This window comes from Blennius ocellaris, assembly GCF_963422515.1.
Source record: "Blennius ocellaris genome assembly, chromosome: 8".
In the NCBI taxonomy this organism is placed as follows: domain Eukaryota; kingdom Metazoa; phylum Chordata; class Actinopteri; order Blenniiformes; family Blenniidae; genus Blennius; species Blennius ocellaris.
Genome location: NC_137657.1, coordinates 10,501,613 through 10,529,519, shown reverse-complemented (window position 1 = coordinate 10,529,519; position 27,907 = coordinate 10,501,613). Strand labels below are relative to the sequence as shown.

Genomic DNA, 27,907 nt, shown 5'->3' with positions numbered 1-27,907 from the left:
CTCATCCTTATGAATTGATACTAAAATAGCAGAAGTTATCTAAAAATATACCATCATTTAATTAAAGGGTAACTAATGAAACTTGCATGGGATTGTGATGACGCTGCAAGAATGTTTTGCTCAGGGGTGTAAAAATAGACGTTGATTTAATAATTGATGACATAGAAAATAAATATTTGAATGAACAGGCTCCCCGAGGGTTTGTCGACGTTATGAAGCGGGCACCGCCGCCACGCTCTCCGCCGGATCCATGAAGGAGAATCCCGGGAAGGCCTCGCTGGCCCCGGCGGCCTGACACCTCCCGTCCACTGAGGCGGGCACAGGCTGCAGCGTGAACTCGGGGTCGATGTGGCTCACGTCGCAGGGGCTCGTCTGGAGGAGGGGGGGGGGACACATGGGGTCAACTGTGGGTTTGTTTTTGAGAAGGTGCTGATCTGCGATGTACTCGTACCACTTGTGGATTAAAAGGTGGGGTGAGTTTCCGGGCCACGAGGTCGTCCCAGTTAATGGAGGCAAAGAAAACATGCTCCTGCAACTCCACCTGAAGACATGCTCAAAGTTAATCCCTCTACGATTGAGCGTCGCTCAAGTTTATCGCTTCCCGTGCCATACGAGCACTCACGATGTCACGGCTCGCCCCCAGGCGTCTGCGGGCGTCTCTTTCCAACAATCCCTTCAGAAGTGAGCAGGCGGCTTCGGAAACTCCACTGCGCAGCTGCAGGGGGGCATGAAGGATGTTCTCAAACATTCTGGCTTTGTTGCAGCTGTAGAACGGAGGCTGAGAGGGAGAATGGGAATCAGATAGTGGCGCACGGAAGAATGTCCACTAAAAATAAAGAATAATATTACATCAAAACTCACCAGTCCACAGATCATCTCAAATACCACAGTCCCAAATCCCCACCAGTCCACAGCTGGGCTGTAGGAATGGCCTCGCAGCACCTCTGGAGCGAGGTACTCTGGAGTCCCACAGAAAGTGTGCATGACCCCACCGACAGCTACGCCTTCTTTACAAAGCCCAAAGTCAGTCAGCATCACGTGGCCCTCGCTGTCCAGCAGAATGTTCTCTGGTTTCAGGTCCCTGCACACAAAGATATATATATATATATATATATATTTTTTTTTTTTTCCCCCGAACAAATGAATTCACCGTGTGTACACACACCTATACACAACACCGAGGGAGTGCAGGTAGCCCAGCGCCGCCGCCGTCTCTGCGGCGTAGAAAGCGGCTCTCGATTCTGAAAACGAGCCTTCCCTCTGCAGGTGGTAGAAAAGCTGAGGCCGGACAGACAAATGGTCAGAATCAAAGAAAACAGAAATGCAGCAACACAACAGACTCGACAAGATAAATAAAACATGTCATGTAAGCTCCTGCTTTTGTTTTGACCGGCTTCACGTGTGAATTATTTACACTCACCTCCCCTCCGTTGACGTAGTCCAGGACGAAGTAGAGTGTGTTTGGCGTCTGAAAGGAGAAGTGGAGTCCCACCAGGAATGGATGCTGTAGTCCCTTCAGCAGCACGCTCCTCTCAACCATCACATGCTGCTGCTGCAAAGACACAACACAGCAACGGATGAGGACGGGTGGACAGGTGGCGGGACAGAGGGACAGATAGATAAAATACCTCTTTCCTCTTGACGATCATCTTTTTCGGCAGCACTTTCACGGCATAATATCCTCCTTGTTTTCTGTGTCTTGCCAGCAGCACCTGGGAACGTTTGGGTTCCACCAGTTAACTTCCACTTAAGATTCAAAAGGCCACACTTGCAAGAATAATACAAAAATAAAATAGTCCTACCTTTCCAAAGCTTCCTCTGCCGATAACTTTGAGGTAGTCGAAGTCTGACGGTTTCATCCTGACGAAGCAGCGATGGATTAATTAGGGGGGTGTATTTCATTAACGTTGCACAGATGATTCTCAACAAGCTCTTGTCAACCAGACTAGAGTTTCTCTAAAGTAAAGTGGGAGGTTGAGGCTATCAGGCTCCTCTCACCTGGGATCAGCTCCCAGTTTCAGTATGAGAGGCCATTGCTTTGTCTACGATTCCGATCAGGTTTAAAACCTTCCCCATTCTGGTTATTTTCTAGTTGGGATTCTCTCTCTCTTGCCAGGAGACCTTTATTGTACGGAGGTTGTCATATGTCACTGCTCATGTGTTATATCCAGTCTACCTCCTGTCGTCCGTGCTTTCTGCTCTTATTATAAAATATGCCGGCCATATTCTGTATTGACATGGTAGAGGGGCCACTTCAGTGTCATTCATCATCTTTCGTTCTGTTTCTTTGCGTTGAGGGTGAATGACTCACTGTGAGGCGTCTCCGTTCGCCGAGCTCTGAGGATCAAGAAGACACACAGAGAGACGGTCAGGAGGTCAGATTGAGTTTCATCTCCTTTCAACACCCAACACACTCCAGTAAAAACTTTTGCCCCGAACTCACCAGATGAGCTTTCTCCTCCTTCCCTTTCCTCAGCTTGCTTTGTCTCCGCAGGATTTTCTGAGTGTCCAGACTTCCGTCACACACACACACAGAACGGGGTTTTAACAGATGGAACAGAACAATACGAATTGACATTTCCTTTGTGTCTTATGAACTCACTGCTGGCAGATGTGCTGGCTTGAAACACACTTGTGTAAGAAGTCACCCAAGCCAACTTTTTTCCCCTTGAGCAGAGCTGCGAGAGAAGGCAGGTGGTTGGGACCCTTACATAAGACTGCAACAGATGTAGTCACTCAGCAAATGCCACGCATTACTTTCAAATACTTCACCGAGGTTATGAAACTTAATTAAAGCGCAATTTAAAATAGTTTAAAACACACCATGCGTAGAAAGAAAATTGAAATACCACATTAGTATTTAGTGTACATCCTAATCCACAGAGGTCAGTTAGTGTAAATTGTTGTTGGCAACGGAATAAATAAAGTTTGAAAGGCTATTCCTGTCCTTACCTGAGAGAAATGACACGATCCCTCTCATTTTGGAATAGGTCATGGGTCTCTCCTGGGTCACAGTCATCTGGCTGCAGCTGGATCTTTATCAAACAAACAAATCAGAGACAAGGCTGAGAGGAGGAGAGATGTCCTGTGGACCCTGCAGTCCGTCTGCAGCTGAGCTGTCCTGAGGAGCCTGCAGACTCTGATCCTGCTGGACTGTCCTGCTGCTTTGAGAAATCCCTCTAAAGCAGCAGGCGCAGGACACGGACGGCGATGCGTTCAAGTACCCTCGGATTTAGCAACGGCGAGCGCTTAGTCACCCGTGCGTGCTGCGCTTTTCGACCTCGTCAGCATCTGTTGGACTATCTGGGGCAGCTATTCCGGTTATACATAGTATATATGTTGTTCTATAAACATGCCTGGCAGGAGGGAAAATGAGAGCATTGACCGAGTCATTGAAAATGTGAGGTGAGGTCAAATTAATGCAAATAGTGAGCGTGTTTAAATGCAAGCACACAATCACACCTTATATCTGTACATTTAAGTCCATTGTGTAGGAGTGTGTGTTTCTTGAGGTAGTTTAAGGTGTAAGGTTTTATCAAGGTCATATGTGTTGCTTATGTTGCTTTGTCCTTGTTTTTTGTCTAATAAATAGGTGTATATCTGTGGTCGTATATTTATGGCTGTGCCTTTCAGTATGGAAAGAGTCAGCAAAATGTGTGTAAATTGTTTTTCCTAAGACACAAAGAACTGCTCAAAGCATTGCATTATATTCTATCCATCATTAATATTTCCTCATCCATTTGAAGACGTGAGAAGCTCACAGCTGATGCTTTGGGATAAGGGAGGTCACAGCCTGGCGATGTCACCAGTCATCTAAAATAAAGAAAAGTGATTTAAAAAAAAAAAAAAAACACTCTCATACACATTAACATCCATTTTAAAGTTACTAATTAAACCTGAAAACATATTTTAATACTGTGGGAGGAAACTGGAGAACGAGGAACCCCACACTAGGAGAACATGCAAACTGCACAAAAAAAGGCCCCATAAGCCTGGATTCAATCTGGGGATTGTTATGAGATGGGAGTACCAACAACTACAGCACCTTCAGAAAGTAAATGATACAATTTACAAAACTTACATGATGGAAGGCTTCTTTATTTGCTTAAAATTAATGTATCTTCTATGTTAAAATATCCACTAAAATGCAGATTCTCAAATTGAATCCAAAGTGACGTCTGGTTTTCAAAATACAATGAGGTACTTAAATGAAGTACTTAAAATACACTCAAAAAGCTTTTTGATACTTGGAAGTATCAAGAAAAAAATAAACACACAATTACAGTATTGCAATTCAGTTTTGGTTGGTATCTGAGAGGTGTTGTGTGTCTTTTCAATTATTTAGGATCTCTGTGTCATCATTTTGTTTGACATTGTGGTCACGTGTGTCTCTTTAATCACGTTTCTTTTTGTTTGAGTTGTTTTGAGTCTTTTCGTGGTCAAATCCTCGTCTTTTTCAGTCCTTTCCTGAAACTAGAAACTGGGCCCTGAACGCAACATACTGAAAGAACCAGTGCAGTGGCAGTGTTGTCAGTTCTTTCTTTCTTTCTTTCTTTCTTTCTTTCTTTCTTTCCTTCCTTAAATGCAGGCTCCTCCTCACATCTTCCAGTCACAGGTGGTATAAAGTAGGGCTGCATACCCACCATAAATCAGGCGGTGGGGTCGCCACGCTGACAGTGTATCATAAAGCGAGTGTCTGTTTCTTGGCGCACAAACACAAGTCTTAATTAATAATTCCAGCTGTTCCATAGCACAAACACATGCTTATTACAAATGGAATTATTACAGTTTTTTCACTTTTCCGCAGACAGTGGATTAGCAGCAGTGTGACTTCTCAGGCTCGGGATAACTAGTAGGTCACAGAAACTATACTGCACATGTAAATGCATGACGGCATTGCGACGGCCCCTGGCGTGTGTCCAGTGCTGCGCGTTGCAGAAATCAGCAGGGCCTGTCCACACCTTTGGAAACCCAGTTTCTTGCTTGAGATATACGACCAGTCCCAATGTCTCCCATCCAGACGAGTTGCCGGTTGTTTCTCCGCAGTTTAAGTGCAACAGCACTATAAATCCACAATTATCGTCTATAATTTGAATTGCATAACCAGAGTTTTGCATAATTAATGGCAATAGATGGAACATTTGTCTGGCACAGTTGGTGATAAATAAGATTTCATAAGATGCAATAGGAGGAGGAGACAACATTTTAAGCATGCAGACAAAAAGCCAATAGTTGGACCTGGCACGAGAAAGAAGAAAACCAGAAAACTGGAAATGAGCATGAGAAACAAGTCTGGGGAATGCAACGGGAGGTTAGAATGAAAGTGTGAATCTGACAAATGGAGGTGAAGCTCAGACACTGAAATAACATCAGGTTTGTCCCAGTGTCCATGGAAGCTAAATTTAGAGTGGTGGGGTTCAAGGCAGGGTTGGTACAGGGTGTCTTGGTTACTATTGCAGAAAGTTGATCCTCAGAAAGTGACAGGGGGCGGCTCCTTCCTGCCACTGTGAAAGAGAAGACCCCCCCCCCCCCCCCCTTCACCACCACCCTTGTCACCCCAAATGTAAACCAGTCACCACCAGTCAGACCAGCTGACTGCCCTGAAACCTGTTGTCCCACCACTCTGACGGCAGGAAGACCGGCTCGAGCTGGTTTCACCTCTGTCGTCGTGCAGAAGGTGACCCTCAACACAACTCGCACATTTCATCGCTCTCACCGCATTCATAGAGGAGAGGAAACCATAAAGTCCTCGCTTCGGCTTCACCGCTCTGAGCGAATTCTCTTACATCCACATCAGCGTATAAATGTGAGCCGCTTCACTGTATTTCATGAAGCATATCTGTGTGAGTTTCAGGGAAGTTTGAATGCTTCCGGTGACGTAAGCTGTCAACTTGAAATACATTTAAAATGACCCTTTTAAAGAAATGACGGGCTCTTACGATGTAATCTAGAAATATGCAGACCATACAGCTCAGTATAGACAATATTTTTCAAATCAACACATGGGACTATTTACATCACATTTAAAGAGTACGAATAAAAACATTCAACTTTAATTACCATTACTTTGGCATTTTCTTTGTTTTGAAATAAGATGGAAAAAAAAAACAATTGAAGTGAAGAATATTTGATGTTATTTCTGAATCCATCTTTCTTTCCAGACCACCAGATTAAAGTTATGTGTGACAGTTTGAATGGCTGTTTTACGTAATAGAAGTTCAGGGAAGCGCGGTGGTGTGGTAATTAGTACTATCGCCTTACAGCAGGCAGGTCGTCGTATAAATCCAGTCTGGGGCCTTCCTCTGGGGGGGTCCGCATGCTCTTGCTTTGCATGTGTTTTCACCTCGTATGCCGGCTTCCTCCCGTTGCACAGACGCATGCTTGTCAGGTTAATTAATGACTGCAAATTGCTGGTAATTGTGAGGGTGGGATTTTTCTTTAATCTGTCTGTATCTCCCCTACCACTGTAATTTGGATAATGGCACAATATACGAGCCCAAATTGATCTGAATCGGATTGTGAAGATGCACAATAAGGCTCACTGAAGTGTGATGAATTATGTTGTCAGGATTTATGCTCTGCAAATTCAAAATGGTGGACTTTTAAATATGGAAAAAGTCTGATTAATCATGATTAATCGAACGAACAAAGACACAAACAAAGGAAAACAGGGCCCGGTCCTATCTGGTGTAAATTATTGACAAGAGAAAGAACACTGTTTACATCACGTCACACCGTCATTGAAGACCCGATGACCTTTTATTGGTTTTGTTAGAAAAATCCATTCACCTCCCACAACTATAAAAATCTTTTCTTCACTCAAACATGCAACAATGCTTTCTGAATTTAAAAGTGTTTTGATTTTATATTATCCAAGCTGCAATTCAGTACGTTGTCCTATAGCTGCACTTAACAAGACAAACAAAGCCACAATAGAAGGATAAAGATTCTGCATCTTCATCAAAGAGTGGTGAGTAATTTTGCACAGTAGCTTGCAGTTCTTCGCGCACCCTGTAGATGGCGACAACAAACCAGAATAATTTTCGAAGGACATTCCCCCCTGTCCCCTTTTTATTTATTTATTTCTTTTTAAACGTTTTACATCGTCAAGGAATATGAGACAGAAACAACACCATGCATCCCATTGCCATTAATTAGTTTTCATTCCAGCTACATCACTTCAATTAAATTCAATGTCAATCAGAGGCCAAATAGAACTCAGCGGGCCAAAGGCATTCAATGTAACAAGGTCCAGACCATGAAAGTAGCCCAGCTCCGATTCAGTGAAAGAAGTAATTAATAGTTTTCAAATTGCTGCAATTTCTCTTCTGTAAGCTTAGTGTCCAAACCTCTTTCCCCAAAAAATTCCAACCGAATGAATAGACGATTTGCAATAAACGAATAATTATAATGCGAAAATCCGTTTTGGTAACTATGGAAACAAAAATGGGTTCAAACTTCTAAGACATGACAATTTGAAACACCTTATATGTGAAAATATTAATAAGAAGAAATTAATAGGTTTTAATTTTAGGTATTGTCCCACCTACAGAATTATAAGTGAAGATTGAATTCTTTAAATTATAATTTGCGAATATTTTAGCATTGAAAGTTTTGGCTATTGACATTTTTTTCAGTTTTTTGGGGTGATTATGTCAAGATGATATTGTTTTGAAAAGTTTACTTTGTTTTTTTGTTTGTTTGTCCCCCCCCCCCCCCCATACAGCTGCTTCCATACAGACACAATCACATTTAGAATAAAAATCTCCAGAAAGCAGTTTATTTATGCCTAATATATCTCAACAATGATGATTATGTTATAACACATAAAGCTGGATGGATTACATTAATACACATATTCGATGGCTGCAAGTTACTGTTTCTTGGACTATTTTAAATGCCAAACATCTCGACACATGTCAGAGGTTGCAAAGTTATAGAAGCCTTTGAAGTCATTCTACATTGACTAGGAATATACAATATGATTGTAATAACATTATTGTGTTGAAGTGTTTCCTCATTACAAGTTCAGCGTCCCACACCTTTCAACGAAAACAACTCCAAGACAAAACTCTGTGAATATAATCACATAAATAAAGAATGACAGATTTTAACCACACTGTTATCAGTTTTGATAATTATTTTACAGATATGTGTATCTGTATTATACAATTGAATGCTGAAAACTATGTACTCACGGCCAACCTGCAATAAACCTGCCGACCACCAGGGGGCCGTGGCCACACACTTCTGAGAAGGATGAGAATAACATGTCAATAACAATATGTTGGAGCTTTGATAACTTTATATGAGAACTCCTCCTAATGCGTTGTGGTGTGAAGGGGCCTCCAGAGAGGGAAGACAATGGAGACTGGTGTTGCTGCTGTGAATCACATTGGAAAAAAATAAAAAAGCACACCTGTCCATGAGGTCATGCAAAAAAAAAAGAAAAGAAAAGAAAAAAAACCCAAATAAAATAAAAATAACAAAAAGCTGTAAATGACAAAATGTCGTGTACAATTATAAATGCATGCCATCTTTGTTGCTTTATATACTTTTCCTGACTATCGAGATGACTTCCGGATATGTGTGGTAATCTCAGGAAATGGGCACATTTTTCTTCATCATAAAAATTAGTGCAATTTCAGCATAGAGCTAGTTTTAATGGTACTTTGTGGTAGAAAACACATTGTAATATCACCATTTTCACTCGTTTTTTGTTGTTGTGTCAACGGGGTCTCAGTGTATTGAGGAAATTTGACTTTTTAAGGAAAAGTGAATATTTTTCCTTCAAAAATGTTTTGACAATTTGCTTGGCGGTTCGGTTTGGCCCGACTGGAGCCTCTTGTGGGTCGGTTTCGGGCTCACGGGCTTTATGTTTGACAGCCATTGTTTATCCCCTCGAAGCGCGCTCCCAGCGCCAAGTCTCCCAGCGGGAGTGCGCGCCCGGCCAAAGGGGGCGGGGCCGCGCAGAGGCAGCGCGAGCGCAGCCAGGGATGAGAAACTTGTCCCGGATATTTACCTAACTTTACTCTACCTGGCTCTTCCGACGCGCCCCGTCCCGAGGCGCTCTCTCTCTCTCTTTCTCTCTCTCTCTGTCTCTCTCTCTCTCTCTCTCTCTCTCTCAGCGGACAAGCGGAGGATATGACCCCCTCTCTGAAGCGGGACTACTGAGGTAGAGACGCGTTTCTTTATCTGCTCTTTTCTTTTTTTGTTGTTTAACCCTCAACACTTCACTTCACTTCCCCAGAAAACGTGAACTTGATCTGTAAGTTTCGCGAGGGAGTTGGAACGCGTTGGAGGAAAGTTGTGCCCGTGGTGCGTTCCTCCTTCTTGGGTGTAGCTGTAGAAAAAAAAAGAAAAAAAAGAAAAAAGAAAGAAACTGGAGGCTGTCAACAGGTTCCTTGTTCGCGCTGCGGCTCAAAGTACAGCCAGGTCACGGTGGAGTTCATTAACGACAGGTTGGCGCACACAAGATAATATGGGGCCTTTTATTCGCGGCGATCGGGCCGTTTTACGCACAGAACGTGCGCAAAGTGTGTGAAGAACGCAGTGACAAGTACATCTGCATGTAATGGCAGAACTATGCGCTTAAAGTGGGAGCGCTTCGAGTGACAGAGCAGTTTCATGGCAAAACTCAACAAACGTGCTGTGGAACAGTTGTCGACCGGTTTGCGTCCGTGTTTAATGCAAAGTGGGAAAAAAAATCGGTATTGGGTCTTATAACTTGCACGCAGATTTTGAAGGAAGTGGACAGAATAAACCTATACACAGAACTCTATAAAGTCCAAAGTATCATTTAATGAAGACTGGCTCCATGTTTGTGTTTGTTTACTTTCTGCTGAATCAGTGAGGAGCCAATCACATTTCCTTCTGGAGGTGTTACATGACAGATCATAATACACAGGCACACACATTGTATTAGATGTCAGATGCAAAGTGCCCTGTGAGGTCACGGCCTCCACACCACGATGGGCCTTGCCTCTAAATGTTAGCGTTTACCTGTAAGTTCGTCAGAGGCCGGCCTGCCAGAGGGGTTATCGCGGAAAAGCAGCCGTCCAACTCGGACCCGCTCCGTCTTAATAGATTCAGAGTGTGTCACTGTGTTCAAACATTAACTCGCACATTATGTGTTCCTTTCAGGAACCGCGTGAGACGGGGCCTGCCCGATCCAGTGATCGCTCACCTGGAAATTCAAGATAGGACACATGTACGGTGACCACACGGAGACGCTGAGGCGCCTGGGTTGTCCATGAAGTTTCTTGGGGGTGGGGGGTTGTGCAAATTCTGCATGCATGGCTGTAGTGGACGGTGTGTTGGTGTTCATGTGTTGCCTCCAGTAGCTGCCCCCCCACGAGCTTCCAGTGGCGCTGCCGCAGCTGGGGTGTGATCAACTCTGAAAATGTTTAACATTCTTATCATTCAGTTGACTGCGAAAGGCGGAGAGACGCAAGAGGGGAGAGCAGCAGGGAGAGGGGAAGGGACATGTTCAGACCCGGGCCAAGTAATGAGGGATTGCACAAACAGACGCGCGCACTCGCACACGTACAGAGTCACTCCTTCACATTCATGGTGCATTACTCACTGCTGCCTCGATGCTTCATCCAGCACACACACACACACACACACACACACACACACACACACACACACACACACACACACACACACACACACACACACACACACACACACACACACACACACACACACACACACACACACACATGCGCACACACCACTCACCACACACAATGTCATCCTGAGGGAGGTGCTTTTCATTGGAAGACAACAGCCTGGAAACATCTGACACTGTTTTGTGGTTGTGTGTGTGTGTGTGTGTGTGTGTGTGTGTGTGTGTGTGTGTGTGTGTGTGTGTGTGTGTGTGTGTGTGTGTGTGTGTGTGTGTGTGTGTGTGTGTGTGTGTGTGTGTGTGTGTGTGTGTGTGTGTGTGTGTGTGTGTGTGTGTGTGTGTGTGCGTGTGTGTGTTTCCAGGTCCTCTCCCGGTGACGATCCGAGGGCAGCAGCAGTGTGTTTGTCTTGAGAGGAAGGCAGAGTTACCGTGGTAACAGACATGCCAAAACTGGACCTGGTCTGCCTGGTTCAGCTGCTGGACGGCACCATCGAGACCTTCACAGTCAGCGTGTGTACCACACACACACACACACACGCGCACGCACGCACGCACGCACACGCACGCACATAACACTTACACTTATACTCAAAGACACATGCTGCTTTGTGCTGCTCCTCTCTGCTCCTGTGCTCTGCTAATGAACACAGTGTCACATGTCATACATCGGCAGACTATTCTCTGGCGTTCCTATTGATCCACGTCTCTCGCTCAACTCTACGACCTTGGTTTGAAGGACACGTTCACCTCCTGGCGCTCCCACTCCTTGTCACACTCGGCAGCCTTTACCATCATCAACATATCGTGTCATACGCAGTATGACATGTACACACTGACACACACACACACACACGCACACGCACACACATCAGAAAGACAATCACAGCACTGCTTTCTAGGACAGCCTCTGTGCAGCATTTTTATGTGAACAGTGGGAGAGCAGTGAGAGTGGGGTGCCGTTACCCTGTAAACCAATATCCAAGTCTCTTTTATGGCTCTTTTGTGTTCAGCTCCAGCTCCTTGGTTTGTTTTCTTCCCCCTCAAATATTTTCACTGAAACATTTTTTTTTTTTTACGGCAGGCAGTGCCAGGGTTTAACCGAGCATCACCTGGATTTTTTTTTTTTGTCTCCACACACTTCAGAAAGGATTGTTTCCTCGCTGGTGGAACACGACGTCTGCAGCAGTTCATAGTAAACAATGTGAATCTCCTTCCAGTGACGGGAAGTGGGGATAAGAGATGAGGAGGACCTGCGGACAAGCTGTGGGTCCCCCCCCCCCCCAGAGTGATTAATAAAGCAACAACTCGTCGTGTCGGCGCAGAATGCCTCCTGGAAATCTCATTCCCATACGAATATATTAGATATAAAGGGTTTTACATTTAGATTATAGTTGACTTGATATCACATCCCCCCATCTATACGTCAGGGATTGAATAATCTCAATAAACCCGCAGAAAGTCCGGCTTGGTCAGAGCGTCCGTTTGTTGTTGTGCGTCTCTCAGAAGCAGGATGAAGGCGTGGTGCTTTTGGACCTGGTGTGTGACCACCTGGGCGTGCAGGAGCGGCGGCTCTTCAGTCTGCAGATCAGAGAGTCCAGCACAGCCATCGCCTCAATCACAGCCAACACTCTCTCTCCTGTGAGCTCGCCGTTCATCTGCGGCCCATTTGGGCTCCGACTGTAACGTATTGTTTTCGCTGATTGCTGCTTCGCTGATGATAACCACCGGGCACACTTGCATAAATGTTTTTTTTGTTGTTGTTTTTTTTTTTAGCCCTCGATGGCTGTAATACTTAATGAGTTACTTTCTTTCAGAGATGGCTGGAGCCTGAGAAGCCCATGAAGAAGCAGATTAAAGGTATCGCTGTCTTCACATCGAATCACATTTCTAGTTGTTCTTGTTTTTTTTCAGTGTATTTAAATGTAGAAATTAAAGCCGCTATGCAAGGAGAGAGGAGGAAGAGGTGAACCTGTAAACATAGATGCTTCATCTGTCAGTTTTTTTTTTTTTTTTGACAAGGTGACATTTCTCTGCAGGACTGGTTTCTCCTTTTTATCTGAACTTCCGGGTACGATTCTTCATCTCTGACCCCAACTCTCTGCACCATGAGCAGACAAGGTCCGTACCGGAGCTTTTCACAGATATAATAATGATTACAATGAAAAACTGAGCACTTAATAGTTAATTTCTATGAATTCTATGTATCTGTGGACCTGAGGCCTTACAGTACCTTTTGTGTTGTTATCAACATTCATCAGGAACACATTGAGGTGATTTCCTTGTCGTCCTTCACTCTCACTATGGAGATTACCTGAGAGGTTTAATATCATGTTCACGCTCTTGAAACCTCTCATAAGTGCTTTGAGGGAATTTCCTAAAATGCACCACAGAGTATTTATGAAGGAAGGAGGATTAGATTGTGGCCAAGGTCACTCTGGCCTCAAGTTATGTCCTCATAACTGAAAAATCCATGATTGACAAGGGTCAACAAAACATTTTTTTAATGCTTCTGTTAACGGGGAGATTTTCACAAACACAAAACACATATATTAAATTCTTAGTCTTTGGTTTGGACAAGTATTAATGAGAAGGTTTTGACTGAACTATATTTAAAAAACTCTGATTTTTTTCCCATGTTGCCTCCATGCAATTGGTTCAGTTTGTTCACTTCAGAAAATTTTATGACATTAAATCATTCTGAATGAAGTAATTCAGTATACGATGGCGGTATTAATTGTGTTATTTTTTTAAGTCAATGACCCAATTTAATGTGCTTTAATGGCTGTTTTCTTTAAGATTAATCAATTGTTTCTATATATATATATATATATATATGGTCAGTTAACATTAAAATATGATGCACTGGGGTCAGTTTGACCTCATTGTTGCTGATCCTGACAGGGTGAATCTGCCGAGGCTCAAGTCTGGCCATTAAACGGCAGTTGGGTGAGATTGTGGAACATTCATCACCTGGTCATTGTTGATGTCTGTGCCAATCGTCATGCCGACGCTCCCAACTGAAGTTGGCTTATTGTGTGGGATCGGTGAGAAATATTTCTCCCGGAACTATTGAATATCATCAAACGAGCTGAGACTAGAGCCTGAGTCAACAATACCCGTGTGTGGATGTCAGAAGCTTTCAAATGCCGTTGCGTGTCGGTAAAGTTCCTCTTGTCCCGTCCCTGCAGGCATCTTTACTTCCTCCAGATCAGGAGCGACATTAATGAAGGACGGTGAGTCACTCAAAAACTCCCCCATTCTCCTCCCCGCCTGTGCGGCTCCACGCTCACCATGTCGCCATGTGTAATTGTTTGCGTGTGGCCGCAGGTTGCAGTGCCCTCTGAGTCCCGCCGTGGTGCTGGCCTCGTACGACGTGCAGTGTAAGTCCCGCCTCTTGTCAAAAACAAACGCACGATGAGTGACTTTAACGGTGACCGTGTGAATTGCTCCCACGAGGACGCTCCGGCTCCTCGCCGTCCGCAGCTCTCTCGCAGATCTATAGATGTTGTGCTTCCCCCTTTCGGATGCTCAGTGTCTCTTTGCGTCACCCGTAGCGGAGATGGGGGATCACTGTCCGTCCCGACTCCCTGGTTACCTCTCAAAATGCCACTTCATCCCTCAACAGGATGAAGACTTCCTTTCTAAAGTGGAGGATCTGCATCCACAGCACAAGTAACGCCGACTGTTTTTCCGTCACGTCTGGCCTGAACAAATGGCTTGTTTGTTCCTGTTGTTGTTGTTGTTGTTGTTTGTGACTCTGTGCCCGTCCCTCCAGGGGTCTGAAGCAGAGCGAGGCGGAGCTCTGTTTTCTCAACACGGCGCGAACGCTGGAGCTGTACGGAGTGGAGCTGCACACTGCCATGGTAGTGAGACCGACGTGATTAAACTTTCATTTGTTGTCTGGCTTTCAAGTTTCTCCAGCTTCCCCTGCATTTGTTTATACCATTTTTGTATTGATGTTGCATTTTCTTCCTATCAGGATGCAAATAATGCCCCTCTTATGGTGGGTTTGGCCTCCAGTGGCGTCGCAATATTCTGTAATATGATTTGTTCCAGTTTCTTTCCCTGGTAAGTGATGAAGCGAAGCGACGAGAACCCCTGTCCTTGTGTTTTGTCAGCTTGTGACTGAATGTGTGCGTCTCATGCAGGGGAAACATCATCAAGATTTCATTTAAGAGGAAACGCTTTTTCATACACCTCAAACGGAAACATGTGAGTCGTATATTAAACATTTTTATTCTGGGAACACTTGCTTTACAGCTCATCAAATGAATGTGTTTTATCAGGGGAATAAGCCGATTTTTGATCATTTAAATTTTTTTTCTTCACCTATTCACAAAGACCTGCACCTGCTGGTTGAGCAGTTTTCAGTTTGTCCTGTTTCACACATGTCACACATGTTCACGCTCACATTGTGGAGGTTAAAGGTCATTATGTCCTCACTTCTGGTGATTGCGTTTACAAAATCTCAGAAAAGCCGACACTTTATTTGCCAATTTATTACATTCCTGAACAATCTTTGCGGCATATAGTTATGAGTCTGGACAGACATTAAAGGAAACTGCCACTTGGCAGAGGTGTGTAAACTGGGAGTTCTTGTTTTTCAGCGTGTGCCGAGTAGAACCACAAATTCAGAGAGAGCCGTGAAACCGTCACCAGAATACTAACTGGACACAATGTTTTGCTAATTGAATAAGCCTGTATTTGGTTTGCAATTTAACACATAAACATAGGCAAGGTCTGGCGTTTGTATTTTTATAGAAACGCAATAGTAAATATCGATCTGTCCCAACTTTTTGAGGATATTTCGCTGCCAATCTACTATTAAGAAATTGTGGGGTGCCTTTCTTTCAACAATGTCTTGTATACGCTGTATTGTAATGTCTTGTGTTTTTGTTTACATTTTACACATCCTCCCAACCTTTATAGTGTTGTCGTAAGTCATAACAAATGGAAAGTGGTTTGTTGTTACCACTTATGTCTGAAACCTGAGCATTTTAGTGACGTGACCTTGAAATTGGTACTTATGCACGTGTTTATTTGCATTTGTTACAGGGGGAGACCCAGGACTGTGAAGTGTCTCTGCTTCTGCCTTGTCCCAAGACCTGTAAGAACCTGTGGCGCTCCTGCGTCGACCATCACTCCTTCTTCTGCTCCAACCGAACACCGAAGACCCCCAAACAAAGCAACAGCTCAATTAATCCCTACAGAAAACTCATAACGCAGCACCTGGGCCTTGGTAACAATAAACCAGAGAGGTGAGCGCCTGGAGTTTTAATGTGTGTGTGTGTGTGTGTGTGTGTGTGTTCGCACATTTTCACCATCAATGCCAACATTTTCTTTTTCCTTCAGCGGTCCTGTGTGGCAGCGAGTCGTTGGTTGGACGGTGTGGAACCCCGGCCCCATTAGGTCACTTTCATCCGAGCATCTTGAGACCATGAGTCTTCCATCTCGGTCCCCCCCGTCCACCCCCAACTGGTACAGTCACCGGCTCCCCCCAGCCGTCCTCACCAAAACCCCGACTGGTTGTTACACTCCGGAAAAAACAAACAAATTCATCCTCACTTCCTGCGGTTCAAACCGTGTCTCGCCTGTTTTTCGGTTCTCTGGCAGGCGAAGTCCGAGAGTTCGTCACGGCATTCGTAAACCTCGGCCGTCTTCTATGGAGTTGACCAACGACCTGAAGGACATGTCAGAGGGGGAAGACGTCTTCTACACGTACAGGGCGTCCGTGAGCAGCAGCAAGGACAGCGAGGGAGACGTTTCACCTCAACGGTTTGAACCACAAACACTTTCCAGTTCAATAATTGCACCCAACTTTGATTCGTTTTTTTTACAGTTCCAATCCCAATGCAAGTAATTCTCTTCTCGGTGTTCTTCAGAGCATGAATATGACCCATAAGCAGAGATGTATTTAAGTAGAATTTCATGTGTTTCTACTTGTTTGACCACAAATATCAGTACTTTCTACTCCCTACATTTTCAAAACTGGCTCATTACTGAACAGCACAACATGTTGAAATCACATTCTATTATCTTCTTTTTTGTTACTTTTAAAGTCACAATTCAAAGTCCTACTGAACAGTTTAAGGACAATGACACTAACGGAAGAAGAAGTTGACAAATTTAGACGTGATCGAGCTAAACGGTGATGGTTGAATACAAAAACTTCCTGTTTCTGGGGTGAGAGGGGGGTTAAAGTGAAGTATTTATATTCAGAAAAGGATTCAGTTTCTGACTTGTAACATAATTCCAAGTAAAATTATATTTTGTACCATTGCTATTGATTACGACGTCACATCAATGCTGACAAAATCAGTTTTAATAGTGTGTCTGCGCTAGGAAATTCAAGAAAAGACGGCTTATGCATTATAGATATTGGAATTACTGTTTTTTTAGCAGTTTACTTTTACACTGAAGTACATTTCAGAACATGGTTTTTATTTGCTCTACTTAAGCAAAGGAGTTCAGGTGGTACATTCTGTAATTTTTACACAGCTAACAAGAAAAAAACCCACGGTAATGTATTTGCCATCTCTGACCATTGGAAATAAACAAAAAATATATATGAGGAGTTTGGTTTATCACTATCACATCCCTCAAAATTATGTTTGCCTCTACTTATTGTAGTGAAAATGTCCATTTGATCTCTTCCAGTGTTTCCGGTACTTACAGCCAAGGCCCAGACGAGGGTTCGCCGCGAGCTGAGGACAGTATAGGAGAGGAGGACAGCTCGCCGCACTACAATAAGGTTCATTATCTTTGTCACTGCACCTTTCTTTATTAGAGTACATTGATTCGGTGTGTGTAACGTTTGATTACTACGTCTTGTGTCTGCAGGACGCCCTGGGTGACGGTGACCTGATGGTCGTACGTATTGCCCCCGACCAGGACGGCAAATTTGGCTTCAATGTTAAAGTACGTGTCCCTCCTTTACACTGTTCAAGGGCGCAAAGTTTTGTGTATTAATTGCTTGTTACTATCCCATAATTGTGTCTCTCCTCCCAGGGCGGGGTGGACCAGAAGATGCCTCTAGCCATATCCCATGTTAAACCTGACTCACCGGTAAGAACAGGCTCCGGTCTGGTTTTTCTGGGCAGTCTCAAATTATGACGACGTGAAGGCAGAATGGACAGACAGACGCAGCGGTCCACGGTGCATAGCTGATGACTGAATCTCCACAAATTGATTCATCATTGAAAAGTGCATTGTTTTTGTCCATTGTTTGTGCACAAATCTAAATGAAAAAGGTTTATATGTAAGTAATCTAAAACAAATGGAAATCCGTGATCTGGAAAAAAGTATTTTTCTACCCTGAATTGTTTGAGATGCATCTGGTTTAAAAGTAAGAAGTCGGTTATTTTATTCAAGTGCGAATTAGAGGGGTATAGGCGAACGTGTGCAAAGAGTAAAGTCATCCATTTGAAGGACATGCTTTATTGCCGTCTCTGCTTTTTGAATCAACAACTTCAGACATAAAAAAATCATAGATAAATACTCAATTCTGCCTTATTTTAATGTGTCCTAATCTTTTACTGCCCTGTTGCCACTGCGTCAATCTTTCTGTGAAATACTTTGAATTCTACCAACCTGCATGGACTTTGATCGGTGATGTAACAAAGCTTAATTCATTATCATTTCCAGCATGAGCACATTCAGTTTGTGATTCTGACACTCTTTCTGAAGAACCTCTCTGTGTTTTGCCACTCATGGCGACTTTCTTTGTCAGCTGTGAGATGAACCCTCTGTTGTGTGCAGGCAGGTCGGTGTGAACCCAAACTCCTGGAGGGAGACCTGGTGGTGCTGATCAACGGTCGAGACATTTCCGAACACACACACGACCAGGTCGTCATGTTCATACGGGCCAGCAGGGAGTCGCACTCCAGAGAGCTCGTCTTGCTGATCAGACGTAAAGGTGCGCGAGAGTGAAATGTGCTGACGCGGCCCGGTGTTTCCCGCTCTTCTCTGTCACGTCCCCATGAATATTTAGCGCGGCCTCGCTTTGTCCTTGAAACCCAGGCCCCGTCCGGACGGCACCCCTGCTGCAGTTGCCTCCTGCCCTCACGCTCACCATCCAATCACAGGAAGATAAGCCGCAGTCGCCTGGCCTTTCGGAGCAGGTCACCACACTGGAGGAATCGATGAGACAGCTGGAGAGACAGATACAGTCTGGCACTCTGTGTTTCCACTTTGAGGTATTCAAACTGCACAGGGGAGTTTCACTGTGGATTTTACACAAGAACAAAACACAAATGAGTATATTTGTCTTTTTTTCCCCCCCACTGTTAGAAGCAGGATTTAGCTTGGTCCACAGGTTTATTCATAATGAGCTTTTTAAGTGTTTTGCGTGTGGGACAGATGTTGGCCCTAATCTTTCCTTGGACTTGGCTCATGATGGTTTGAAACAAAGCTGCCGTGGCTGGTCTGGGATCTGTGTTGACCTTCACGGCTGTGTGCGTTTGTTAATCTCCAGAACCTGTACAGGAGGAAGCCTGGTATGTCTCTCGGCTGCGCTCGGCTCTCCGAGAACATGGACAAGAATCGATACAAGGATGTTTTACCTTGTGAGTGCTTCTTAATATGACTAACTGAGCCACCGCGCCCTGGTGGTTGCTCTTATCATTGTCTGCATGTCTCTCACACCACCCACACTCGCTCTCTAACCTCGGTCGGGAGCTCGGCACGGTGGCTCCTCCATAACGTTTAATTGGCTGAGCCCGAGGTGCGTTGACAGCTCAGTCATGACCCCCCCCCCCCCCACGCGTCTACTCTCCTTCCAGACGATGCCACCAGGGTGGTGCTGCACAGCCAGGAAGACTACATCAACGCCAGCCACGTCACGGTGAACAGTCGCCACCATTAAATTGTGTGTCCCGTCGCCGTCTGACGTCCGACGTAATCTCGTCCTCTGTGTGTGTTTATTTGTGCGTCTTCTAGATGGCGCCCCCAGTGGCTGGCGTGCGTTTACGATACGTTGCAGCTCAAGGCCCATTGCCGCAGACCTGCAGTCAGTTTTGGCAGACTGTTTGGGAGCAGCAGATACACACCATCATCATGCTTACAACTCTGACGGAGCGGGGACGGGTAAACACACTTCTGTACTTTCATTCATTCACGTTGTAAAAAGACGGTTTACAATGGAAACGTGCAGATGCCGTCACTTCTTGGAACTTTTTTGCATCCCTCGGGTGACAAACCTGCAAACTTTGACCTTCTGGTGATATTTCTTGCGAGAATTTCTGGCAGAAGCCACCAGGGGAGCGAAGAAAGTTTATGAAATGAGAAAAGAAAGATAATGACAGCGACAGAGGTGAAGAAAAAGATCAAACAAAACCATGAAATAAGCTTCTGTGACTTGGAGCTTGTCCGTTCAGTTTCCATACAATCACATCCCTTCCTGTCCACCTCTGTGTTCTCACGACTACTGAGCACAAGTTAGAATGAATAAAAAAATGTCTTTGTAGACTTTTTTTTATGCCTGAAATACAAACCGAAGAGTTAAAAAAAACAATATATTGACTTACAGGACATTTAGTTTCTGTTTTAGAACCACTTTCACTGTATTACATGCTGTTTCGTTTTTATTGGAGTCATGATTACTGTAATTTGAGGGTTCGGTTACGACGTTTCCACACAAAAATGATCAATCAATTGGCGCAGTTGTTGGTAATTACGGGATTTAGTGGAGCAGAGAATTGTAAAATGTAAAGTGTGAGCAGGATGGTAATGAGATAAATAATTGGAAGACGCACTTCCACGCAGACGAGGCGAGATATCAAGGTCCCGTTGAATGAACCTGTCTCTGTCTCGGCTTGCCTGTTGCCTGGTAACCAGATGCTCTCATTAATTGATAATTTTCCTGATATTCATCAAGTATCTTGGCACGCGCTCGCTCTCTCTCTCTCTCTCTCTCTCTCTGTCTCTCTGTCTCTCTCTGTCTCTCTCTGTCTCTCTGTCTCTCTCTGTCTCTCTCTGTCTCTCTCTGTCTCTCTCTCTCTGTCTCTCTGTCTCTCTCTCTGTCTCTCTGGCTGAAGATCACATACACATGCACGCACACACACACGCATTGACTTTGGATTCTCATCCTGTTCCTGATAAATTGCTTCGTTTCCTCGTACATGCTGTTGAATGTGATTTCTCGAGAGCTGAGCGCTGCTGAAGCAGCAGAGGTGGTAAAACGGTATCCTGAGTAATGCCTCGCCTCAGCAGTAATGCAATTTGTCGGTGATGTCATACACTTCGCAGACCAAGTGCCACCAGTACTGGCCGCACCCGCCGGAAGTGAAGGATTATGGGTACATGCGGGTGAAGTGTCATTCGGAGGAGTGTAACCTGGCGTACGTCATGCGGCAGTTCACCTTGACTCACACGAAGGTACAGTAGCAAAAAAAAAAAAAAATTGCTTTACAGAGTCATAACAGGGTAATTACACCCAACTGTTGTGCCATTAAACTCCCAAGATGGTTCCGAAAATACAGAAAATTATAGATTAGGTGCGGAAGAGCTGGCAAATGTAGAAGCTGCAGTTTGCGCTGATTTCCTATTATAGTTTGCAGAGTTTGATGTGATCACGCTGTTGAACAAACGACAATGTGCCAAACTTTTAGGCAACTTTGACAAAATGTTGCCAAGTCAGAACGCTCTCAAAAATAGCAGTGGTAATGATTAATCACTTGAGTCAGTTATATATTTATTATAAAATAGAACAATAATAAAATCAAGCAGCAGCAACTGAAAGTCAAGAGCATAAAATCATTTATTCATGTTCAAAAAAGGAGTATAAGCAGTATATAAAGTACAAGCTTAATGTATTCCACCACTTCATCTTCAGCCCTGAAGTTATTGTTTGCTACATCTCTGGGAAATAAGATAAAACTGTATTCATTCCACATCAGGAACTTTAGTTATCCCAGCAGCCCCACGTTGCACAAAGATGTAAAAAAAAATTCTGAAAAGTATATATAAATGTGAAAATAAAGATATTAAAGAATCATAAATATTTAAGAAAATGATACAATAATAACAAATTACTATATAAACCATGTCAGTGAACTGTTAACCTCAGTTCCAAAAATAGTTGTGGACAAAAACACCAGAAAGAAAAACAACAACAATAATGAAAAACACCAACGACTCAAAGTATCACCAGTAATCCCCTTCCATAATCCGTATTTTCTGCCATCCATTATATCTTGTGAAAGTCTATTTTCTATTTTTCTGTGAGTGTTTTTTAACTTTGTCTTCAGTTCTTCATCTATACGGTTTTACAATCTCACCCCCTCAGAGATTAAATACAAAACTGTCCTATGTTTGTCTGCATGCTCTTATTGTTCGATTTAGATTTCTCTCCCACGGGATCAGTGGGATCTCCAAACTTTTATTCTGTAGTTTACCGTCTTTGAACGTGATTTGTAAGGTTTGAAATATTGTCGTCTGTGTACATTTTTATTACATTTGATTGCAGGAAAAATTAATGAGTGTGACACAGGTGTGTGACCTGTACTGCTGTTGAGTTAATAGGTAATGATTTTATTGCTGCAGGGTGGATGTAAAAAGAGATGTTATTTTTTTTTTAGCATGATATCATTGTAGCATTTCTTTCAGACATGTCTTTATTTTATTGTAAAACTAAGGAGCGACGAGGAGTGGAGTGAATAGGAGTGAATGCAGAAGATGTTTTCACAGGACTTTGTATGAAAACAGAGACAGTCTGTGTGGCTCTTTGCAGAACAGACGAGAGCTGCATTAAGGAGACAAGTTTACATCTAAAGGAATTTCTGTTTTGATAAGTGGTCAAATTTATTCAGTATTTGTTTGGATTCTTTGGTTTCCTGGACATTATGACAGAAGTTTTTTTTTTGCCTGATCTTTTAAAAAAAAAAATGTTTATGTCGACTCAGCATTTAATTGAAACAATGATTTACAGACTATCAAACAAAATGAGAAACCAGCCTTGTTGCGAACGACTTGCGCGTTTCCAGCCGACTGGTCACGAAGCCTGACCGCCGTCTCTTGAGGTCGCAAGTGTTTCGCATTGCATGTTGCAGGGGCATGTGCCATGATCCTACCATATGTCACAGAGCGGCGCTCGCTGCAGGCGGCACGGCCTCACGTCCGTGTGGGCGGCTTGGTCTGCGTGTGGGTACGGGTGGATGTGTGTGTGTGTTTGTGTGTGTGATTTATGTGTGTGTGTGTGTGTGTGTGTGTGTGTGTGTGTGTGTGTGTGTGTGTGCTGGTCTTTTTGGGAAGTTTGTGTTTGATTGTAGCGTGGTAGATCAGCAGATTAGATGTTCAGTCTTCCACAACAACCTCCATAGTCGACAGGTAAATAAACACATGATGCTCAAGGAGGCATGAAGTATGAGTGCCTACACACACACACGCATGCATACACAGATACTGCTGTGTGGTCCCATCTGTTCCTCTGGCGGAGTGAGTTAATCCCTACATGGAGTCGCAGGTCACATGCCCATTATAAAATCCAGACTCTGCCTTTCTCGCCCCTGCCCTGCCTTCACTTCCCCAGCTCTGGCATGTTCCACAGTCCCCTCTCCACCCCACCTGCTTCTCATCTCCCCGTGTCCCTCGACGCTCACTAATCTCACCGTCGCCTATTTGTCACATGTTTGTTTTCCACTGTTTCTTCCGCGACGCCGGTCGCGGGATGTTCCAGTTGCAGCAGGGCAGTGCTCTCGTGTCCGCTCTGCCGCTTTACTCACTAATTGTACATTTCGGAAAATTGAGTCATGAAATCACGATGAAATCCAGCTTTTGTAAAGACGTTTAAGTTGTGTACGTGTCCCTATTGAAGAATTGTTATTCAATGCTTAAATATTTTTATTTTATTGGTTTTTTTTTTTTTTTTTTTTGTGCAGCTGGGACAGGAACGTGCAGTCACGCACCTCCAGTACGTGGCGTGGCCGGACCACGGCGTACCCGATGACCCTTCAGACTTCCTGCTCTTCATCAGCTCGGTGAGGGAGAGGAGGAAAGATGAAGAGCCGCTAATGGTACACTGCAGGTAACACCGACACACACACATACACAATCCCATGGGGGGGGAGGCTTTTATTGAACAATATACTGTACTTTCCTCTTCTATACACTTAATGCCGTGTTTGTCTTGAATCACTCTTTCAGTGCCGGGATCGGACGGACCGGTGTCCTGATCACCATGGAGACGGCGTTGACTCTGCTGGATGAGGGCCGGCCGGTGTTCCCGCTGGACATTGTCAAAACAATGAGGGATCAACGAGCAATGATGGTTCAGACAACGGTACAGAGGCAAAACAGAAAGGAAAAAACAAAAGACAACCTCAGAAACTCACTGATAGATGAAAATTTTCACCAGGATTATTATTGCAGCAACACGTCATCAGTCGGTTAAAACAAACCTGTCTGACGGAGGTGTGTGTGTTATTTGACGTTATTAGAGATGGAAACCCTTTAAAAAAAAAAAAACAACTCAGAGCTCCGAGGTGTCAACACCACAAAGGTTACTGGTATTTGTGTTCGTTCTGAGAAATTTCCGCCGATGCAGCATTTCCATGGGTGTATGATTTCAGCGTCGTCACCCTGGCCACGACTCACGGCTGCTCAAATTCACACGTTACGCCTCTCCAGAAATATTTTTCATTCGAAGGTTTGTTCAGAAGCTGGAACACTGGATGTTTTCCACAGTTTAAAAACCCCTGCGCCGAACGTCTCTGTGCCCAGATTCTCCTTTTGTCACAGAGTTTGACATCTGCGGGGGCCCCGCCGTCCGTAACCTTTAGTAAACTACACAGGCCCGGGTTGCCGCGGTGTTTCGGCGATGGCCGATGACGAGGCTGGAAGCCGTGCTCTCCAGAACCTCGGTGTTGGCTGTCGACACAGAGGAAAGTGTTACTCATCGCTCCGGCAGCAGGGAGCACTGGGAATATGGCAGCCTTCCAGTCATGAGCGTTGCTTCTGGGCTTTTCGCTGCTGCCACCATCACCCGTATTTTGAAAGCAGACTTGGTCTCTGTGGATCGTCTATCTGATGTTTTTTTGTGCTGAGGATGGAACACGTCCCTCGTGGAAATGTGCAGTCAGAGGACGTCCTATTCTGCATGCGTTGTTTCATTTTTTTTTTTTATAAAAACAGAACGTGGGACTCCGTCTTGCGGCGCCGATTCCTCACAATGTTGTTTAGATTGTTTGTCAGAAAACATTCAAGGCTAATTTGTTTTTGGATTTGGATTTCCGGTAGATGCGAGTGTGTGTGGTGATCGCTCTGTTAATCCTGTGATGAACTGGCGAGGATGAATCAACCATGAGCTTGACGAACCAGTAGAGAAGATAAATGGATGAATGAGTTTCTCCCAAAACAACGAGGAAATCAGCCACCAAGAAAACCCAGTAGAACTGTTACAAAAAACCTGTTTTATTCCTAGTAATTTGAGGGTTAGAGTTTTCTTTATCAGGTGATATTTCAACAAGGCCGACTCACAAGACAGAATCTGTGTCAGCATGTAGAAACCGGCAGGACATCACAAGCTTTTGAGCTACTTTTTTCATTTTTAAGGTAGACCTTATACTTCTTTATACTTGGATGCGGTGTGATTTCACCCTTCGCCCACACGCTTCTACATCTCAAGATGGACAAGTTGTCAGTCCATCACAGGGCTTACAGAGAGAGAGAGAGAGAGACAGGCGATCACACACTCAAATCACACCTACAGACATTTTTGAATAACCGACAACACTTGATTTTTTAAACTGGGGAGGAAACTTGAGGAACCCAGGCACACACAGAGGCCCAGAAAGCTTTTTATTTCAACCTGCGGTCGTCTCTTTGTGAGCCAAGAGGGATAACTACTGCTGATTTCAAATTAAATACTTAAATGTAGACTCAAAAGGCTCTCTCTCTCTCTCCCTCTTGCTCTCTCTCTCGCTCTCCCTCGGTCTTCAATAAAACAATCAGAGCTACAGTTGACAGATCAGTCGACGATCAGACGATCACGAACGTGTCCCATCATACAGATGTCCAGTCATCGTTCCCCCTCTCCTCGCCGTAGATTTATCCAGTTGGATTTGACTGTAATTACTCCATGGCTGTTTGGTGCAGCCCAATAAAAACTGCTTAATGTCTTTGTAGTACTCTCAGGATGAACTGTAATAACTGCGGCGATCCCCTGGCGTTTTCCTTACACCACCGTCGAGGTCACACTTGTAGGCTTCAGTAAAACAGCTTTAACAACTGAAGCCGGGGAAATCCAGTGCACATGTTTAGGTTCCCTTCAGGATAAATGATTAGAACTCTTACGTATTGCCTGTCCCTTCACAGCAACAACATCGTCAAGTCAAATTACAGCAGCTGTGTGTTTCAGGGAAAAACAACTATTTCTGTTTGGATTAAAATGAACTGCATTCATAAGGGAGGAGACACATTTGCAGGGCGGCAATGCAGGAGTTTGACTGAAAAGAAAACGATGCCGACACACTAAAATGTTTCTGATGTTTTTTTTGGACAATCGAGGTGGTCAGGAGAGAGGAGGGGGGGGGTTTCTGAAAACGGATATTCTCCTGACTAAAACTGTGTTTGCTCTGTGTTTCAGTGTCAGTTCCAGTTTGTTTGTGAAGCCATTCTGAGGGTCTACAGAGAGAAAAAGGAGAGCTCAAAAGCGTCGTAAGTCAAAAGCAGCAGCAGCAATGAAAAAAAACAACAGCAACATAAAAAAAAAAAGAAAAGAGGACCCAAACACAAAGACTTCTTCTTCTGCTGGGAGAGACCAGAGCTGCAACAGATTAAACTCTGTCACGCGTATGGGACTGGAGCGCGGGCTGGATAATGAAAGCAGGAGTAGCTTCAGAGCACAGCTGTCTGTCATCAGTGTGGCTGTGAGTGGATTCCAATCTTTACACCTCGTCGGCCTTAGTTTTTTTTGCTGAAAGTGCACCAAGCTTGTAGAAGTGGCGGTCTCCATAGAGACCGATGCAAGACTGACGTGAGCTGCTAATTTCTGTACAAGAGGCCACTCAGGAGTGACGCCTGTGCTCGTTAAGCGACGTGCGCCTTAGACTGACATTTGAGTGGCGAGGGCCGGCTTTTACATCACTACGGTGGGGACTTTTTTTGGGTCACGGTGGTGCAACACTGCGAGCTGTCTGCCAGCGGAGCAACGAATTCACTGTCTTGTCACTCTTAAATTATTAAGACACTAAATAAAAACAATGATTTCTACTGATGTGTGGGTTGTGTTTTTTTTTTTTTTTTTTTTTCCTCGCACAGAATTAGATTAAATGTGCATATGTCGCTTTGTAGTGGATTTTTTTTTTTTTTTTTTTTTTTTTTTTTTAAGGCTCTGTGGTGTTTTTAAAGGGGAAATGTGTCTTTTGGGGATTTTTTTTTCCCCCCCCAGGTTGAAGCACCAGTGATGTAAGGAGCAGTGTGCTTTTTTTAACCTTCAGCTGGAGTGCCGTTAAAGCTGGCATACCATCAGTGGAACTATCTCGGCATCGCAAATCGGCTCAAAGCAGCCTGCTCATGACAAAATATTGGTGTATCACACGGTAACCAGATGTAAAGCTGCAGCGAGGATTGCAGTATCTGCAGGTATTGTAGGTAATTAACTTTCAAAAGCATTGCATCCCATCAGGGTGATGTAGTGGTTAGCGCCCATGCCTCACTGAGAAAATCCCTGGTTTGATTCCCTGCTGCGTGAGATTTATATGATTACAGTCGCCAAAGTCAACAATGCAATGTAAAAAAATAAAAGTCTGGCATTCATTAAAAAAAATATAACCTGACGTGAGATGGAGCGTCGTGTGTGTACTTTGGGACTTTGGGGATGGAAATGTAGTTAAAACTCTGTGGGACTGGTTCATCATTCTGCCTCATTTTGAAAACCTCTAGTGTCGTCGAGGGATTTGTACAACTCTTATGTCTATGATCAAACTGGGACATGAACCCTTATTGCCAACACTAATTTCAATGGAAAAGTTGTTGTTGTACATAAAGTACTGAGCTTTTGGCCTTAAAGTCAGAAATGTTCTCCCAGTATGTTTGTTTTTTATGTAGTTTCTGTCACGAGAGCAAACCATGTCAATCAGACAAGTTGAAATGTGTGATATGTGGCTTTTATTTATATAGTTAATATTTGAATTCTAACAACACGTGTATGTATTGGCTTAAAAGAATAGTTTATGTTAAAAAAAAAACAACCTCAATAAATAGTTTGTCTCAGTTCTCTTGCTTTCAATATTCCAGGCTTTGTGAGAATGAAGTCTGAGACCGACAATAAAATGTGGG

At 44.0% G+C, this 27,907-nt stretch overlaps 2 protein-coding genes across 6 annotated transcripts; one reads left to right on the top strand and one right to left on the bottom strand.

Annotated features, from left to right (window-relative positions):
- Nucleotides 1–210: 210 nt before the first annotated feature.
- Nucleotides 211–3,094, bottom strand: sgk2b (serum/glucocorticoid regulated kinase 2b; the record flags this gene model as incomplete). The annotated part of the gene is made up of 12 exons (XM_080501336.1): nucleotides 2,953–3,094; nucleotides 2,603–2,678; nucleotides 2,444–2,513; nucleotides 2,312–2,337; nucleotides 1,803–1,860; nucleotides 1,629–1,712; nucleotides 1,421–1,552; nucleotides 1,166–1,278; nucleotides 862–1,081; nucleotides 623–778; nucleotides 452–541; nucleotides 211–372 (listed from the first exon to the last, which is right to left on the bottom strand). Exons 1-12 carry the CDS (start codon nucleotides 3,017–3,019, stop codon nucleotides 211–213), a joined length of 1,254 nt encoding a protein of 417 aa, XP_080357462.1. The 5' UTR covers nucleotides 3,020–3,094.
- Nucleotides 3,095–9,005: 5,911 nt separating this feature from the next.
- On the top strand, nucleotides 9,006–26,839 carry ptpn3 (protein tyrosine phosphatase non-receptor type 3). Of its 5 annotated transcripts, XM_080500277.1 has the most exons (28): nucleotides 9,006–9,175; nucleotides 10,144–10,210; nucleotides 10,427–10,572; nucleotides 10,996–11,143; nucleotides 12,137–12,271; nucleotides 12,448–12,490; nucleotides 12,670–12,751; nucleotides 13,822–13,866; nucleotides 13,961–14,013; nucleotides 14,188–14,305; nucleotides 14,409–14,496; nucleotides 14,613–14,701; nucleotides 14,782–14,845; nucleotides 15,689–15,891; nucleotides 15,986–16,111; nucleotides 16,247–16,408; nucleotides 17,291–17,384; nucleotides 17,474–17,551; nucleotides 17,642–17,698; nucleotides 18,392–18,548; nucleotides 18,653–18,828; nucleotides 19,107–19,197; nucleotides 19,414–19,475; nucleotides 19,571–19,717; nucleotides 20,879–21,007; nucleotides 23,509–23,654; nucleotides 23,774–23,909; nucleotides 26,214–26,839. In XM_080500277.1, the coding sequence occupies exons 4-28, from the start codon at nucleotides 11,075–11,077 to the stop codon at nucleotides 26,286–26,288; spliced, it is 2,625 nt and encodes an 874-aa protein (XP_080356403.1). In that variant the 5' UTR covers nucleotides 9,006–9,175; nucleotides 10,144–10,210; nucleotides 10,427–10,572; nucleotides 10,996–11,074; the 3' UTR covers nucleotides 26,289–26,839. The 5 variants fall into 5 exon arrangements, with proteins under 5 accessions (XP_080356403.1, XP_080356402.1, XP_080356404.1 ...); XM_080500276.1 differs by lacking the exon at nucleotides 10,427–10,572; XM_080500278.1 differs by lacking the exons at nucleotides 10,144–10,210; nucleotides 10,427–10,572.
- The last annotated feature ends 1,068 nt before the right edge of the window (nucleotides 26,840–27,907 follow it).